The 19,191-nt window shown below is 35.4% G+C and overlaps 1 protein-coding gene across 1 annotated transcript; it reads right to left on the minus strand.

The window, feature by feature from the left end:
• Positions 1 to 9,716: 9,716 nt before the first annotated feature.
• LOC114360116 (uncharacterized) lies at positions 9,717 to 18,812 on the minus strand. The gene is made up of 3 exons (XM_028314689.1): positions 18,792 to 18,812; positions 12,077 to 12,219; positions 9,717 to 10,768 (listed from the first exon to the last, which is right to left on the minus strand). Exons 1-3 carry the CDS (start codon positions 18,810 to 18,812, stop codon positions 10,681 to 10,683), a joined length of 252 nt encoding a protein of 83 aa, XP_028170490.1. The 3' UTR covers positions 9,717 to 10,680.
• Positions 18,813 to 19,191: the final 379 nt, after the last annotated feature.

Consider the following 19,191-nt stretch of genomic DNA (forward strand, 5'->3'; position numbering starts at 1 on the left):
TCTGGTATAATCTATATTTATTACTTTTTTCTTGGATAGTGATATTACTAAACAATAAACCTTATTGTCATAGATGTAAGTCAGTTTTCCATGTGATCGGTCTCTACTGCGGAAATGATAAGATTTATCGATACGGAATATTGTTTAGTGATTCATTCCGAATTGTGTTTTCACAGTTGTTTTAGTTATAGACATCGATTTCTCTACCTATAAAGAAAAAGTCATTAAATCGCAGCGGATTATCTAAGGTAGAGCATGAAATGCTCTAAGTTAGGTAATAGAGGTTTACATACAACATAACAAAATAATAATTCATACTCATGAGGTACCTACTTGATACAATAAATCTATAATAAAAATAAAGTTATTAGAAAGCGTACTTAGTTTTTATAAAATAACTTTTTAGTCCTGGTCCAATTACATAGTTTAGAATTACGTGCTAAAAATTGAAAATCGTGGGTATAGAAAAAAAAATATAAACAGCTAGTCCACTCTACTGTAAAGTTTTTGCAGATGACTCCCTATAGTATGCTGGAATCATCGATAGGTACCTATTATTCGTATACTGGATTGACCATCAAATAAAAAGAGAAATCTAAAAATGAAAGAGGCAGGTCCAGTGTTAGTGAGGTTTATTTTATCTATACGTTTTATATAAAAGTAATTTTTAAATCAACTTATTATGTGAACTCTTGTTCTTCTTCATATTGGTCCAGTCCACTTCTAGTCTGCTAGTGGTGTGGCGGGGGTGGGTGTGGTGGACCATGAGGGGGTGGCCCGTGGTGAGGTGGACCATGAGGTGGTGGCTCGTGGTGGGGAGGACCATGTGGAGGAGGCCCGTTTGGTGGTGGTGGCGGCATAGCTGCAAAAGAAGGTCTTTTATAGTACCTAAATGATGTTTCATTATTTTTTTCGTTAATTTAAAAAGGATAGATTGACTGGTAATATTTTTCACTAGATTTAACAAAATATGGTTCGTTAAAAACTTTGAATGATGCTCATTTGAAATTTTATCATCATCATCATGAGATTATTTAGTTTTCATTGCAGGCTACTCTATCTCGGCCATTCTCACGATCAGGCGTTCTCAGCCTAATTACCATATCATTTTTGAAATTTGGCTTAATTGACTTAAATGCATTTAAATATAAAACTCATGAAAAGTACGAATTTAACAATCGTAAAGGCGTCAAATTATTCAAAGCGGTTTTCGCGTAAATGAGATCCAAAAATTTTATGGTCACGGTAATTAGATAAGGCTAATACTTAATCTAACGGTAATTAGAAAAGATATGTAAAATAGCAAAAAAACAACATCTTGCATTGATAAATTTGTATACAAATATATAGCGTCATAAAAAACGCTGTAGGTACACTTAATAACCCTTTGCAAAAAGAAAAACACTAATTTCTATTATTTATTGTATTTAGATACTTTCAGTATACTGCAAGAATCGAGGCTATTACAGGAACACTTAGTTTCAGCAAGAAGGGGCTACATGNTTAGTGAACATTCTTCATTGGTCAATGTCATCATTGCATTGCATTGATGGGATAGAAAAATAAACAAGCAAAACCTTATTCGTTAGCAAACGTCATATTTATTTAAATGTTAGCAGCACTGTTTCTTGCACTGTTATGTTGGCAGGTTTGACTCTTACAGTACCTAGTGCAAGCGAAAACCGACACTAAGGTGACGAACCTTTTCATTCCGCGACTGTACATGAAATTGGTGACGTGAACTTATAATGTTACAGTTCTTGAGTGACTTTCCACTTTAAGATAACGTGTTCGAGAGAAAATAACTTTTTTTCGTCAAACATCAATAAGTCCTGTAAATATTCCATCATATCTCTGTGTGTCTTGTCATAATGGCTGATGATAATCTTATTAACATTATATAATTTTCAACCGACTTCAAAAAAGGAGGAGGTTCTCAATTCGACCCGTATGTTTTTTTTTTTTTTTTTTCTATGTTTGTTACGCGATAACTCCGCCAATTATGAACCGATTTGAACAAATGTTTTTTCTGCGTATAGGTAATACCTCAAGGGTGGTCCCATTTAAATTTAATAATAGAAAGTGCGTATGCCGAAACAGGTATTCGCTGTAGCCGTGATAAGAGCTATTTTACAACGAAATTGTCTCATCTAATGTTCTGTTCACTGTACTGTACATTGGTGTACATACACCATACTATAGTTACATTGTTCTATGCAAAATTAGCCGAAGCCTTGTAGCTGTTTCTTGACACGAAGCCTGTTCTCAATGTGCAGTACTAATTACCGCAGATCATCCTCTTAGAGGCATCCTGCGAAATTAATACGCTTTGATACAGCTTTGAAGTTTTAATTCATGGGCGGCAGCGATTTTACTGACAACTGGTCGCCACGTATTGCTCTGATGGCGCAGTTACACTATGCGAGAAAATTGATTGAGATGTATAGTGTAAACACGCACTTTAGTTAGTTTCGTCGTGCGTCGCCCATACTTTGATGAGCGGGCACGCACTTCGTCTCGCTCAAAATTAAAATCAAAAATATTTTAATCAATTTTAACCAATATTTTGGCACTTATGATCGTCAAAAATAATAAATAAGGGTTGTAGAGATACTTACAGTTCTCCGCACGATCTCCCGCCATCTCTCTCTGTTGGCAGTCTGCCTGATGCAGTCACATACGCGGTTTCCCACTGCTGATTTTACTTGGTCACTTTACAAGTTTACCACAAGGACGTCTAAAATAGTTGTAAATGTTTTTTTTTTTTCAACAATTGTAATTTTGTAAAATCTAAGGCGGAGTTGCAAAGTAAGACTTTAACAAAAGTCTAAAATCTGTCAAACTCCATACAAAAAGCACCGGTTATCGTTACAGTAACGGTTAATGTTAGGTGGTGCAACTCAGCCTAAGACTTACGAATTATGAATGACACTTGAAAAATCCATAACTCCTATGATCTTTTGAGATATTGAAAATGTAGGTTAGGTGATTACTAGAAATATAGGAAATCGCTGTACACTTTTGAATTGCCCCACAGTTTAATACGATAGGATTAAGCTACCATATCAGAACATGTATTTACTGACCGAGACTCGAATGCATGTATATTACACTGCAATCCCACATATTAGGGGCATTATAGATGATCTTAGTTGGTAATTGTTTGCTGGATTGATAGCAGAGACCTTTGACGTAGGTATGTATAATAATTTATCAATGATTATAATGGACGATGATGTAGATTAATATGAAATAATTTATGTGAAAGCTAATAACTCTAACATAAATAATGTATCATTTCTAGGCAAAACTCAATCAATGATCCCATAAATTAAACTTTTCAAAGCATTTTCTGAACTTGATCTTGGTTTTCTAGTCCAGCTATTGTTACATACAAGGTCTTAATTTTGGAGAATAATTTCTACCCCTATTTACAATTACAATTCTTATCATTCTGTAAATCAATTTTGTGATCACAATCTCTTTTTTTTTTCACTTTTTCGACATTTTAAAAAACGCGTTCCGCTTCACACTTGTCCCATTCAATAATACGAGGGTATTAAGCAGCTCTATTAGTACACGCATTGTTCTCAAACTCCTGTCTTTTAAATGGCTTTAACGATTCCTATTATCTTTCAGCTAAGAATGTTCCTTTACAATCCTTTAATTTTTATTTTCTGGTGTTGGAATTTTTATAAATAAACCTTATTTAAGTAGTTTCACCCGAGGACAGTCCACTACTAGACACAACCACAAACACAACCCTCTCTCAAGTAACACTAAAGAGTACACATTTCCTACTTCTAATCATCTTGAGTTCGTCTTCATGTTCTGGAAGACAAAATGATCTGATGATGAATAGTTACTAGGTATTGAATATTGTGCTCCACTTTATTCAATCATCACTTACCACCAGATGATATTTAGGTGTCAAAAACAGACTCAGTCTTACATTCAAAGACTTACATTTAGTTCTGAAATCAAAATAGTTTTGGACCCGAAAAAGATTACTTTTCCATTGCATTTCATAGTTCGTTACTTTTCCATCATAATTAAATTCAGAGCCCTCCCGATTCACAAAGGCGCATAAAATTATTAATATCTTTTAAAAATCGCTAAAAACCCGTTAAAAACTTAACTGGTGCTCAAGCGAAGCACCAGTGCGCGGTGAAATTAAATTATTTTAATATGAGTGAAGCACTATACTTTTTCCAATATTAATCAATATTCCACAAATTTTTAATTAATGCGAGTTTTTAATTAGTGTGAAAACCACTCTTTCATTAATTGAAATGGTCTGAAATTTAATGAAATCTGATTATTAAAACTTATCTGTAAGTCCTCACTGCACTTGTACAATGATCGTCAATACATCAGACTAACTGCGAGTATTTGTAGCAGAGTCATCTATGCGTAAAATATGCGTATGCTACAGTATTTAGTTTCATGTGCTGTCTACTAAAAATTGTAGCTACTTTGATGTAGTTACCTATCGGTTAAGTTTTAAATGACCTACATAATATGATTGTATATTTACTCCTATATTTTACATTGAATCTGGTAGTAGGGCTTTTATGACGGCCATTTGTTGTCTCATAACAAAATAAACTTCCTTGAAGAAAATTACATTGATATTTCCAGCACCAAATTTTTGTATGACTCAAATAAAACCTTTTTCATACTGACAAAAACACGTCCATAAATTACAGTCGCAACATTTACACCAAAAAGTACTGTTTCTCAAAGATTAATTTCTCAGAGGTCATCGCCGGTGCCCCGAGCAACGCGTTGCCTAATTTCGTTTCATAATTCGTTACGTTGAAAATATGTCCCAGTTCGTTATGAATCTTTGTACTGGCCTATATTATTCTTAGAAAAACAAAAAAAACTTAGGCTTTAGTGCCTAATTTACTGTGTGTGTGCCAAATAAATGATTCTATTCTATTGTTTTTTAAAGAAGATGCTATTATTTCGTATTTCCCTGAGTTTACTAAATAAATTATGTGTTGATTTTATAGAAGGAAATTCAATGAAGTCAATGCAGTTATTATTATAGTAGGCGCCTATTTTAATCATTTAGCAAATGGTCTTACTTTTTCAGTATTTTTTAGTTTTTTAAATACTAGTTTTCAGACGATGACAATTTCATCATAATTCATAAATTTTGCTTAGGTACAGACTTCCAAGAATCGGGTATTTAAATAATATTGTGGTACATAAATGGATTGGTACGGGCATGATTAATGTTTCATGGGTGATAATAAATGTAGTTTAATCAAATATGAAATTATTTTCTAACCGTTGCAATGGAGGGTTCTGGGTGAAGCTCTATTTGTTGGTAGAAACCTCATTTCTACTCATCATCATCAACAGCCCTTTACAGTCCACTGCTGGACTATGAGCCTCCTCCACTATGGTGGAGGGATTTGCCATAATCTCCACGCTTGGCAGGCGGGTTGGAGATCGCAGTTTAAAAGATTGATGTTTTTCAGAGAGCGCTGCTGCCCATTCTCTGTTTGTTGTGTAGTCCCTAAGTCGCCTCTTACGACACCCGCGGGAAGAGTAGGGGTTGGTGACAAATGTATTCTACTCTGCCGTCACCACACGGCGTTTCTACTAACCATGGACAATCTTGTGTTTTTGTACATTGGAATACGTTTGACACTTCGGATAAAATAAAGGAGTTGTGATGTTGATATTCTGCCTGTTATTACTCTGTTATTTAATTAAATAGAATAAATATATTCTAAAACTATTCTACCTTCGGCCTCATAATCACTTCACCCAGAACCCTCAACTAAAAAGGACTGTAATTTCACAAGAATATATATTATGTAAGAACAATATATTTCAGTACAAGGCTAATACTGTTAATCTTGTTTATAATTTCTCTACCACCCTCAAAATAGAGCCCTTCCGTGACCACTAACAGACCTTAGGTTTGCAAACCTCCCACAGGTGTAACATAAATTCCGACGAAGCATACTCCATAGCTCACGCTCGCCCAAGTGGTTTATTAGCCTATAGATCCCAGCTTATCTCGCTTAGCCTTATTTATAGCTCTCCCGACTATTCATTTAAGACGTTATAGCTTTGTTTGGTCATTCTTTTATGTGTTGATAGAGTTTTCGTAAAAATTGAACTTTTTATAGCTCCTGCGGTGTCAGTTTTTCTGATTGCGTTCAGTTGAAGTAAGTATTGTAAGTTTTTAATGGGCGATAAAATATCTTGTTGTGCTTCGATTGGGGTTTTATTGTTGATTTGTTAGTGCGCGTTGAAGTTTTCTTATTGGAAAAGTAGATTTGCTGTTCTTTTGTTGAGGTTGACACTGGACACTGTGTAGGTTTGTTGTGGACACGATTACAAGAAGAATCTTCTTTTTTGTTTTCTTTTGGTTATGATAATTATTATAATTTTGGCTACTCTATGTTTTTATAGAGGCTTTTCTTTCTTACTTTCGTTTGCAATTAGAGAGTCGAATCTTCATCAAACTAAAATGTATATTTTATGGTTATCTCAAAATTTATTCATAACTGCGGATATTAAAATAATAAAGCAGCAAAACCTAAATCCGCTGACCAAATCCTTTAAATAAACAACGTTATGACCACCAAACCTAATTCGGGTTTCATATTTAATTTACGCCAGCGTTATGGCGCGGGTGGATTTGAGGAGGTCGTAATTGTCTTTATGGCACCCCGTTGGCTCGTTGTCCCGAAGGTGAGCCGGTTTCGTTTGCTACTAATTTGCAGCGACATTTACTATTGATAGGGCCAAATAAATGTAATAAAAACTGTATCTCTAAGGCCCAACGACACTCGATGAGGGCTATCGTTTTTATACTTAACAGTTGGCACCCCTGGCGATTGACAGGACCTTACTCTACAGTGGCGCCATCTTGATCAGTGCAAATGCGATAGTCCTCCTACCACTTTAGCGCTCACCAGTTGGTGCCACTGTCTTCGCTACTAGCAAGTGACAGGGCCTTACTCTACAGTGGCGCCATCTTGATCAGTGGTGCGAATGCGATAGTCCTCCTACCACTTTAGCGCTCACCAGTTGGTGCCACTGTCTTCGCTACTAGCAAGTGACAGGGCCTTACTCTACAGTGGCGCTAACTGGTGAGCGCTAAAACGATAGCCCTCATTGTAAATGAAATAAAGTTACTTATACATTCAAGCTTGCTATTGCTGATAGGTATGTTAAAATGCTGACTATGTCAGCTTTGTCAACAGCCCACTCTGCGGCCCGACGAACTGGTGAAGGACACGGGAAAGCAGCTGAATATATTAATCACCTGATTGCGGGCAATGCAAAACCGGGCATTGTGGAAGTCCCAACTGGGAAGGCCTTATTCCATAAAGTGAATCATTTGGTGTAAAACGACGACATACTATGACGATGAGAATTAACACTGTGATTGATTCGTTCGTTACCGTTAAAGCCAAATGACGTCCACTGCTGGACAAAGGTCTCCCACATGAATTTCCACAATGACCGGTCCTGTGTTGCCCGCATCCAGGTAATTCTCACTGTATTTTTAACTTTATTTATTTAATCACAGTAATCAAACATATTCCTTCCTTCGGAGAAGGTATACGAGTACAACATACAAGATAACATGCTGTTGTTGAAAGTTATTTTTTTACTGCTCGCGAGCATTCACCGCTAGTGTAAATGTTCGGAACAAGCGAACTTAATGGAAAACACGGCGAATGTGAATGTGCAATGTGCATTGTTATGCTAGGAACAAACAGTTTGTTTATTTACTTTGTGGAGTTGCGTATTTGGCTCCATGTTTCGACGTATGGTAAAATTTTCAGTAAGAGCTGTGCTATTTTTTACCTGGAGCATTCAGTTGATTTTCCAATTTACTAACATTTTTCAGGAACTTCTTTGTAAAGCTCTCGACAACGTTTGTTTCAATTAAGAGACATGTATACTCCAAAAAAGTATTAGAGACAACAAATTACAGCTAGCCAGCGCTACAGTTTTCAGAAATATTTTATTTATTATAATAAAATAAAACTTTGCTTTTTGGATTATTTAACCCAAACTTTCCCGAGAGCTGTGACGACCCGCAAACGGACAATGCCATACAAATTGCGATGTTATTTTTTTGTACACCAACTCACCGATCTCGAATTGATTCGCAAAAGGTTAGTTTTATTTAGAAAATGCTAGCAAACCGTGGAGTACTAAACATTTTTCATCCAGATTGACGGACCACAGACAAACACGGGGTTGTTAAAACAATCTAGTGAACTGTTTTTAAAAGGGGCACGTATACTCGATGTAAAAAATATTTGCTGTTACAATATTTTACTTAACCCAATCACGGCTTGATAGTGAAAAAAAGTATCGCAACTTTTTATTTTCATTTTCTCGGGCTTTACACGCTCAGTTTGTATGATATTGTACTCGTTGTTATTAATTTATATTCGTCTAACGAAACTTGGGGTTAACATTAACTAATTAAATTAACAGCATTATAGAGCCTCTTATGAAAAGTGTACGGATATCAAAGTATGCAATAAACCAGTAGCTACTGGTTTGCGATTATCGCTCACCATCAAATGACCCACATTATCCGCTTCCCCTTTCTGTAAAAACACATTGTTTTTCCCATCCAACGAAGAAAAATTCCAAACCAAACATAAAATGTTTTCGTTACAAAAATGCTAGATCTCAAAAAGTATCTTAGTATACTAATAACAATAAATATAGAGAGAAAACGGTAAAAATATATTGTACCGTGTTTGTATGGCACTTCAACTGTGAACTTAGCAAAATCACGCAACGAAAATACGTAACAATATTCGGGGCATATTACGAAAATGAAGGGTGAAGTTGCAACAACAAAACGAAGACTTCAAATGCCAACATCTTGTCCGCAAAACCTGCAGAAACCCCAACCCGTTTTCGACTCTACACTAGTAATGACATAGTTGATTTTACTTTGGCATGGCAGTCGCAGTACATTATTTCAAGTTAAGGGGAAGCCGGGGCGACGCGGCGTGTCGTTTATTCAAACAACACCCGAAGGGACGCTGGCCGAAGTAAGTGTACGGTCAGCAAAAACAGTGTTTACGGTAAAAAATTTACTGCGAAATTTTTGTGACGTGCAAATTGCATTTTGAAATTTTTAAAACTGGCAGTAATTTTGCTGACACGGAACGAAATGTTTGAGGTGTAGAGGCGTGTTAACTGTACACTAATAGAGGCGCATAACGCTATGCTGGATATACTTTGTTTCTGTTCTAGTAGCGCTTTTAACTCACTTTGAGGTATGGGAGCGTCATGGGAGGGTGATTTTGATACGTCAAACGTCAGTGAGAATTCAGATTGTTTCAGATTTGTATGCTTTGTCACGTCTTATTATCCACTTAAACGTCCTAAGTCATAGTTATATGCATACATAAGCGCAAGAACTATAGTCATCTTTTTTATTTTTCAGGTTTTTGCAATATTTTTTTGCACTTGACCAATGTGTACCTAAAGTCATTTACAAAATTATTCCATAGTGCCAATTCTTTAATTATTTATTTTGAATTAAATAAGTTTATTTGTTTACAGTTTTATTATTTTGCTGACTATACAAATCTGTTAAACAAACACAGACAAACAGTCTTCAGTTCTACGATTGAAATAAAAGTCAAATTAATTAATGAAATAAACTTTATTTCTAAAGTTACTATATTACACTTTTTCTTACCTACCCTTCATCTTTGAGTACCTTCTTCGTGAAGATAAGTTTTAGAATATTGTCTAAAGTATACCTACTATGGTAACTATGGCTCCATTGGACAAAAGTTGATAAATAAGTATAATAAAACCATATAATAATTATGCATAATAATTTCTATCTGCAACAAATAATAATAGTGAATAAGCTTTATGAAAATGATGTATAAAATGTATTAAGTAATTTAAAGGAATAAAAAAAATTTAGTGGTAACATTTTTGTTTAACATGAAAAAAAAAACAAAATTCCAAACAAAAGAAACGGTTTTGTTGATCGGTCGTATTTTGACTTCGACTCTCTGATAGCGTTAGTAAACTTCCCTCAATATCACCAAATCATCATTAATTTTTTCATACATTTCGTCAAGCTTGGACCCATACTATTCACGTATGTAGCCGCTTTACATAAATTTCTGGAAATTTTCAGATATAAATACTAATTAATTAACCAATAAATATTAAATCAATTTAAGAACACCGAAGCTTCAAATTGTGGTAACTCTGAACAAACTACAACTATTTTGTAAATTCCATCTAATAAGTTATTTTACCAAACCCAGTAGTTAGAAACACATACCTATCTCAAATATCGTATTAGTTTTAAAGCTTTTGCCATAACATATTAAACAAAACTCAGAAAATTAAATGTAGTAAACTATCATGATACAATTTTCACTTCACTATAGATTTTTCATTTAGGCTGAGTTGCAGTACCTTAAACCGTAACTATTTTATATTTTTGTATGGAGTTTGACAGACTCTTGACGTTTGTTACAGTTAAAGATGATAGTTTGTTAAAGATAAGAAGTTAAAGATAGTGCAACCCAGCCTTAAATATTTGAAACTTTAATTTCTTTTACAAAAAATGCTTTCTCTATTGGGTTGTTTAATCGTTGGTAAATTAACTTATCAGACACAATTAGGAATTTGAAAGCCTTAGGCGTGGTGGTGCCCGTAGTAAGGCACGTTTTCTTCTTGCTTGGGCTTAGGCACGTATGGGTTCTTGAGCGGATCAGCGTTCAATCTGCAATCATACAAATACCACGTGTTTCAATTGTGTACTAGATAGAGACATGAAGGTCTTAAAAGCATTAAAATACATAAAAAACCATTAAACTTTCACTCTAGAGCATTGGTTCCCAAGGTGGGGGGCGCAAAGACCTTTAAATGGGATCGCGGGCCATCTGTGTACTTAAGAATATAAAACCTACGACCGCTGAGAGAATGCATTCCAGACTGCTCGATATGACCAATAAATAATCTCGACTGGAGGAGGGGGGTGCGGAATTTTTTGTATGGTCGAAAGGGGGCGCGTCTCAAATAAGTTTGGGAACCAATGCTCTAGCTAGAGCATGAAACTACTAAAAATCATTATACCAAAAAAATATTCGTGTCATATGTAGGTACACTGTTTCGACTAATGCCCAGTCGAGGACCTTTTTGACAAACTTTGTCTTTTGCTTAATTTTATCTATAGTCAGTAAGTTAAGTATGGTTAGCTTTATAAAATTAACCCCTTAGTTAATTCATTCGTTAATAAATTACTACCATCATACAAGTACAATTTGGAATGTCCTGTAAGCGTCGCATTTGGTAAGAACGTTTGCAAGGGCGACCGCTATCAAATCTAGTCGCTGCCATATCAGTTAATCACACAGAATACTTAACTAAACCTAGTATACAGTACGTACTTAGACGAGTACACTGTGGACCCACTAATAGAGATCTGGGCTTAATGAATAGCCCTAGATTCAAAGACAAAATCTAAGGTCAAAGGATTTACTTTTATTAAAAGTATGTTCAATTCTTATAGTTTATCAAACAAAAAAGATTGATACTACTACTAAATGCAACAACTTTTCCCAAGGGACCGATGTTTAAATATTAAAAAAAAACCTTGCCACTCAAATTAGCATCAGCAATCGAGCATTTAGTAGGTATGGAGACGTCAATTTTTTTGTTGAGCATTTGATATATTGGTCTCATAGAAAAAGAAATGTCTGTGTTTGAGTAGTGGATCCAGCCTCTTTGTTTGATCAATGGACAATTTGACACCATTCTCCAATAATTCGAAATCACAACTTTTCTAAAAAGACACTTCGTTCTGGTCTTAAAAACTGAATTAATTTTAAATTACCTGTAAATTACGATTTTCGGTCGCATTGTAATTGAAAAAAAGTAGTTTATTTGAGTTGACAAAATAGTGACGTCAGTTGCTTGTAGTGCCATACAAAATCTATGGCAGAGTTTCGTTTTTGACAGTTTTAAAAAGTACGTCAATTGATTGGTGGTGTCAACATGTCTATTAAAAAAGTTAATTTCTTTTGCATACCTATAGTGGTGAATAGCCTGCGAGCAGTCCACATTGTACCACCAGTCGCAGGTGAACTTCTCCTGGTTGAAGAGTGTTCCGTTGGTGCACAGCAGCGCGGCCCCCTGGTGGCCCTCGCGGCCGTCGTGGCAGATGTGGTACGCCTGTGAAAAGGTGGATAATGTTACAAAGATACGCTAAACTTTCTTCTCATTATAGGACAACTAGCTGACCCGGCGAACTTTGTTCCGCCTTAATGGCAATAAATAAGCAGACTTTTTTTTTATTTCGAGCGGGATAAAAAGTATCCTATGTCCTTCTCCTGGCTCTAAACTGTCAATTTTCAGCTAAATCGGTTCAGCCGTTCTTGAGTTATAAGTGGAGTATAGATGGTGAGAAAAAGTGACACCACCTCTCGTCTCTGTAGTCCTGTATAGAACAGCAGATGGTAATGCTTCAGCCACACCAACGCATGCGGATCGCCATCGCTGCCGCGCTGGCGCGATCACAGGTCAACGATAGATCGCGTGGAGTGTCATGGGTCGCGCGACCTGTCATTGGCCTACGATCGCGTCGGCGATGGCGATCTGCACGCGTTAGTGTCGTTCAAGCATAAGACTTGATAATTATGACAGGGCTGGTTCTATCAAACAATTTCTATGTTTCTGCAGTTCACAGACACAGCATACCACAATATATTGGTAAGGGCTTAGAGCAATAGCACATTGAATACGAATAGTTTGATAGGAGTCACAACGTAGATTAGAGAATGTAGGATACTATACAATATGGCCGAGAAAACGAATAAACCATGTTCTAAATAATGTCACCTAAATTAATTCGTAATACGATTTCCCTAAGTCTAAACTCAATATTCAAGAGAAATTGTAGACAATAAGTTCGATCCATAGAGAATATAGAGAGATGCCAACTAATGTGCCTAGTTCGAAACTCAGTATCGCATTAGAAATTCACACACACAAAGTAATCAAAACGTGTGCTTACATCTCCCTTTAGTTTCTGTGCTCTGTGGTTCGATCATATTAGGCATAAGATCCAATGGAATGCACACTTACCCTTATTACAAAAACCGAACATAACCACAGAGTTTGACGCCATCAGATATTCCAAGAAGATTGCATAATACATACGCGTAATCGTCCAAATTAATCAGTTGAGTGCGTGTTTCATTCAATATTAACTTTATAATCAATCAAACCGAATTGCATGAGCTTATAATCTGAATGACATTAAATCTTATTTTGACATTATGACAATTGCTTAATGGATTACTTCAACAAAGCGGACCGACGACCTCCTAAAAGTAGCAGGAAGGCGCTGGATGCAGGCCGCTACCAACCGGGCTATATGGAAATCATTGGACCTATGTTCAGTAGTGACATCCTGTGGCTGAAATGAGTAGGTTAGCGAATCAAGCATGCAACTAGCAAACTATAAATTTTAATAATTATGTCTAAAATTTGTTACTAGAAAGAACAGAGCACTGATTTTAGGCATTATGTGTGTAATAAATATACAACTACATAAATATTTCTGTGACACGCTGTATATTGCCCTAGTTTTGGCTAAAACCAGTATTGTTATTCGACGAAATTCGAAGCTAGTCTAAATAATTATTTTGTACCGAATTTCCACGCACGAAATTGTTATCGCCGCCCGATTTCGGGAAATTGAATAAGTTCTAAGTAGTGTTGTATCTAGATGAAGTATCGATTACTAAATATCGATGTGCCTTGTGATTCTTTTTAAAATTTAGTGGGAACAATGCACGGTTTTCTGGAATGGAGGCCGCGTACCAGAAAACGCAGCGTGTGTCGTCCACCTACAAGGTAGACCGACGACATCGTAAAGGTAGCAGGGAAGCGCTGGACGCAGGCCGGTACCAATCGATCAACATGGAAAGCATTGGGGGAGGCCTATGTTCAGCAGTGGACGTCCTATGGCTGAAATGATGATGATGATGATGAATGCACGGTTTTCATTTGACTGAGTCTGAGATATTGATCTTTCGTATTTTACGAAACAATCGTAGCCTTGACAATTTTTGTAACAATGGAAGACATACCAACACAATTAGAATACCTTCTATAGACACAATGAAACCATTATCATGCATCGACCCAGAGAACAGTGTATTATGCAAAGTTTACGTTGTATTTATTTCCTCAATTTACGTGCTACTTATCAAGAAGGTACTAGTGGTTGATCGAAGCAAGAGTTTATCGTAGCTGGAGTTCAGTAATCTCTATAAAAAAATTCTAACAAGCAACTCACGAAAGTTACCAAATTATTTTAGGTTGCAGTATGAAAAGTTACGGGGTCTCTTAAAAATGTAAGTGTAAGATTTTGTGATCACTTGGCTGCGACCATGATTTGATCGTATCTTTTCAAAACAGGTACTACAACATTGTGCTATTATGAACAAATAATTTAAGCACGTTATCGACGTTGCTCCATTAATTTACACATTCGATGCAAAAACTATCGACACTTCAACAACACTATTTTGAAGAGTGACCGAGCAGGCGACCTCAGCAGCCGTGACCCGGGCTTGTTATTGCAATCACGTGGTCCCGAATGAATACTTTGAACAATCACTAACTCGCTTTGAAGATAGCTATCGGTTTTACTTGATTTGCATGATAAGTTTGTCTCGGGTGGGATTGAAGGAACAGGGAATTAGAGGTTAAGGACGTTACATTACTCTTATGGTGGAAAATGTTTGAGAAGGGCTGGAGTACAGGAGAAATGGATCGTAAAACGTGCCACCAAACCAATGATGAAGAAGTAATAATGTGTGGTAGTATTACATATTAAAGCTCAAACAATTATTGAATCTACAATTAATCAATACCCAGTTAAAACATGGAGCACAAAAACGTGTCATTGTATAAAAAATCGGCAAGAAAAATTCTTTCGGTGCGGTCTGGTGCGTGTGCACTTTACATTCTGTAGTGCCACTTGAACAATAACTGAAATGTAGCAATAACTATCTCTAAAATAGCTATCTGATATTTATAGCTCTAAGATGATACATGGCAGGTATATTATAACTTTATACTTATCCAGCATCTGTTGCTTAACTGGTCCATAAGGAACAGGTAAAACTAATCTAGTTTATCTCAAAATCGCTAGCCTGAGTTCCCGTTATCCCGTCGTGAGCTCGCAAACATCTCCCTTTGTTAGTAAAGTCGTGTTAATATTAACACCGCCTTGGGGGGCAGACTGCATTGTCCTGTTCCGTACACAGAACCCCACTTAACATTATTAAACGCTTGTAAATGCTGATGCTCTTTAACTATATTAACCGCTTGTATGTGTGTTAAGGTGACTATTAAAAAGAAACTGAAAAGTAAATAAAACCGAATAACATTTCCACCGAGAGAAAGTCTGTAGAGATTTGTGCAAACTTATCCTTAAACTTCTTAAGAATATTCTATCCCGAGAAATCCTACAAAAGATGAAGGTCGCCGCGCTACTACATTGATCAGTAAGGAGGATTCTTAGAAGTTGGTTTTCGACATCTTCACCAAATAAAGTCCTTTACATCTTTCTTATGCATTCAACATTTAAGTTTAGATTACTCGTACATAGGTGCTTAGTAAAATGTAAAGACAGAACCGTCAACCATCTGTCCATCACTATAAAGTCAGTTAAACAAAGCGTTTAACAGAATAATCGTACGTTATGAACTGTCAAATGATAACGATTGCTTTACACAATTCCACCTCAGATCTTCAAATCTTACCATACCAAAGGTATTTATAACTTTCAACTACGTCATATAGCAAAATACCTTAGCTACTTATTAAGTTTCGAAGATTCTATAAACATTTACCAACAACTTGTTTTAACAAATGAATTTAACAATGTTTTTTGAGCAGGCGTATTGTGATACCATTCTATCTACATTTAGATTGGAAGATTATTCTGTACTTTGACTGTTTCCCTGTAAGTTTCTGTAAATTCAAATTCAAATTCAAATTCAAATAATTTATTTGTGAAACACAGGTAAGCAGTATGATGTACAAACAAGATATGTGTTCAAGCCGTGATCAGCCTTGTCGGCATACAAATGTTAAAGCGTGATTTTAAGTATAATATTATGTTAAAGAAAAGTAATAATGAGCAAATTAAATGTCAAAATCATAAATGTCAGTTAAATAAATAGCAAGATTAAAATAAATTAATGCAGGGCAGTCAATCGGATATTAGAGTCAATGTTGTCAAGGAAGAAATTGTAGAAAAACTTTATTTAAATTGTAGGAACTCATGTACTGAATAAAAACTGTTACTGACCAAAAATATAAATAGCTTTTGTTTAAAGATTGAGATATCAGTGCACTCTTTAATATGATTAGGTATTTTATTATAAATTTTCGGAGCCATAGCAAAAACACCCATGTCGTAGAGGGCTGTCTTATATGACACACACACACATTGATGGATATCAACGGCTATAAGAATATTGCGATTACGCGATCTCGGTATTATTTTAAACAGGGAAGGGTTACGTCTAATAAATAGAGCCAGCTAATTTAAACATAACTAGACATTTACAATTTTTGAGAACGTCCACTTCTTTACAAGTGGATGTTACGTGATTACTATACCCACGATTCTGTAACGATAAATGGCAAAAACTTAAATTAAACCCATTATTGACAGTGGCGCCCTCATTTATAATATTAATTTATGGTTGTCCAACGTGGCAATGATCGGAACTAATAATCCAGCATAGATAACAGCGCCCCCTGTCAATGTCACGTGTGGGCAGTGTTGCAAACAGCTACCAAAGGCTCGTAGCTAGGAATTTAACAAAAAGTTGCTAGATTGGGTATTTTTCTGTCTCTAAAAAGTAGCTAGAAGTAGCTGAATTCCGAAGTAAATAAAATAATACTAAAGAAATAAAACACTGCAGTTAATAAATCAGCTATAAACTTTAATAAATTTAACTTTAATACTGTGACTACTTAATAACAAATAAAAGAAGACAATATTTTGATTATCTAGGTACCGAATATTATAATTATCTAATTATGGTACGAGAAGATGTAAAAGGTTCAGCTGCACATGATTTGGAATCTTTTTCCATAGTACCCATTTTGTCTTATTAGTTTAGGGGAATCCCCACCCACAGGCCAAAATCACTCAAACGAGGGAATCCCCAAAGTTATTCCGCACCGATTTAAGTGAGTTGTATCGTATATTGCTAATACAAATTTTGTTTGTCGGGGATGCAGCGTGCCGTTACCATAACTTTGTAAAAATATATCATAATCAATAGTTGCTAGAAAAAGTAGCTAAAAAGTTTAGCTACAAGTTAAAAAAAATTGTAGCTGCCTGACATCAAAAAGTTGCTAAATCTAGCTATAAAGTAGCTAAGTTGGCAACACTGCGTGTGGGACGGTTCAGTGTAGGTACTTCATCTATGCTTTAAGATAACCCGATACAGAATTTAGCTAATCGTTCGATAGTTTGGTCGGCTTTGAATTTTGATGAGGAATTGGCTGATTCTAAATCGGTGTAATGTGCGCACTTTCATACATGTCCATACAAACTATCAGCCGGCTAATAGTGTGTGTAGGCTGAGGGATNTTTTTCGTTAATTTATGAAAATATCAAATTAGCCCGTAATCCTGAATCCTGATACATAAATTTAGCCTATTAATTTAACACATGTACGACTGTACTCAGTGTTGCACTATCAAATGCAATTGAAGCGCCTCTATGCCAGGGTTTTTATGTTCCTGGTCAGGCTATACTTCTATTCTGTAACAAAAGGAAAAAATGCCACATGTATGTCTGGTAAAGTACCACTAATGCCACTAACATCTTCTAAACTAATAAGTTTTTTTAGTTACTGATTATAATAATTGTAATCATGGCTCAAAGAGTAGGTTTTATCTGAATTTTGAAATTTTATTTTATTTTTGACACACTAAACTTTGTTTTTTGTTATCTGACTAGCATACAGCAAGTACAAAATATACAGTGTGTTTGGGATAGGGATAATTGAAGGCGATGTGTCATCATGTCAATTTTATCGACAAAAATGCTCCCATAATTATGTGGGCCTACCCCCGGAATGGGGGGGCTTAATTTTTTCATTTATTTTTTATATGACTACACAAAAATGTTATTTATTTCTTATATGCCCGTCAAAACTGAATTTTTTGACAAAAACTAAAATTAATTAGTTTTTTTCTTTCAAATACAAACAATTTTTATGTAGAGTCACATAAAAAATTGACATCAACAATGTCTTAAATTATCGCTAGCCCTATCCCAAACCGGGTATCTTGTTACAGAGTACTATGCTATTTTGCAACAATAATGTTTAGTCTAATATGATAATTTTGGTTAATAGCATCTTAAATTAAATCCTATATTTAATTATTTAATTAAATCAAATGAAATCATTTATGCAAGCTGCATGCATGAGTTTGGACTTTATATGTAGATTTGGCAATCAATGTGATGTGCATAATAAACAACAAAATTCACATATTTAGAATCAAATTCAACATATTTTTATCTATTAGCAGCAGGATAGTCCAAGAATAAATCTATGAATCATTGTGTGGGTTAATACAAAATGTACCTAGATAATATTTCATTTATGTATGATAATATTGCACCATCGTTAATTTTTCTAAATATAGGATTGCACTGATCCTATCCTTCCGATTTTTCATACTGTTAGTTGTCCTACCTTTTCATAACATAATAACATGTTGTAGCCAGGCAAGGCAAAGTTATTGCAGTACCTACCTACACAAATTTTAGTTTTGTCTAAAGTAAAAGATCCTAAAGTAAGGATAGGCAAGAAATCTTTTGTTCTTTGGAATTTAAATGTTCAGGTACCCATGTACTATTGTTCAAAGTAATGCTTACCTACACAAATTTTAATTTTGTCTAAAGTAAGGATAGGCAGGAAATCTTTTATTCTTATGGTATTTAAATGTTTAGGTACCCATGTACTATTGTTTAAAGTAATGCTTACTATAAATGACTGCCCTTTTAAGGAATGTGCAAACAATAAACTGCAGATACCCGACGTTAATTGAAGACCATAACAATGACTCCCGGCTTTTGTTATCTGGTGGTCCGTC

This window comes from Ostrinia furnacalis, unplaced genomic scaffold (assembly GCF_004193835.3).
Source record: "Ostrinia furnacalis isolate ACB-3 unplaced genomic scaffold, ASM419383v2 OfSCF4894, whole genome shotgun sequence".
Lineage (NCBI taxonomy): Eukaryota > Metazoa > Arthropoda > Insecta > Lepidoptera > Crambidae > Ostrinia > Ostrinia furnacalis.

What these genes read in the sequence shown, in the direction of transcription:
- LOC114360116 (XM_028314689.1), bottom strand. Translation starts at nt 18,812, where the DNA reads ATGTTATTATGTTATGAAAAG. An exon ending in TGTTATTATGTTATGAAAAG is followed by an intron (nt 12,220 to 18,791) that starts GTAGGACAACTA and finishes ACCTTTTCACAG; the next exon opens with GCGTACCACATCTGCCACGA. An exon ending in CAGGCTATTCACCACTATAG is followed by an intron (nt 10,769 to 12,076) that starts GTATGCAAAAGA and finishes GTATGATTGCAG; the next exon opens with ATTGAACGCTGATCCGCTCA.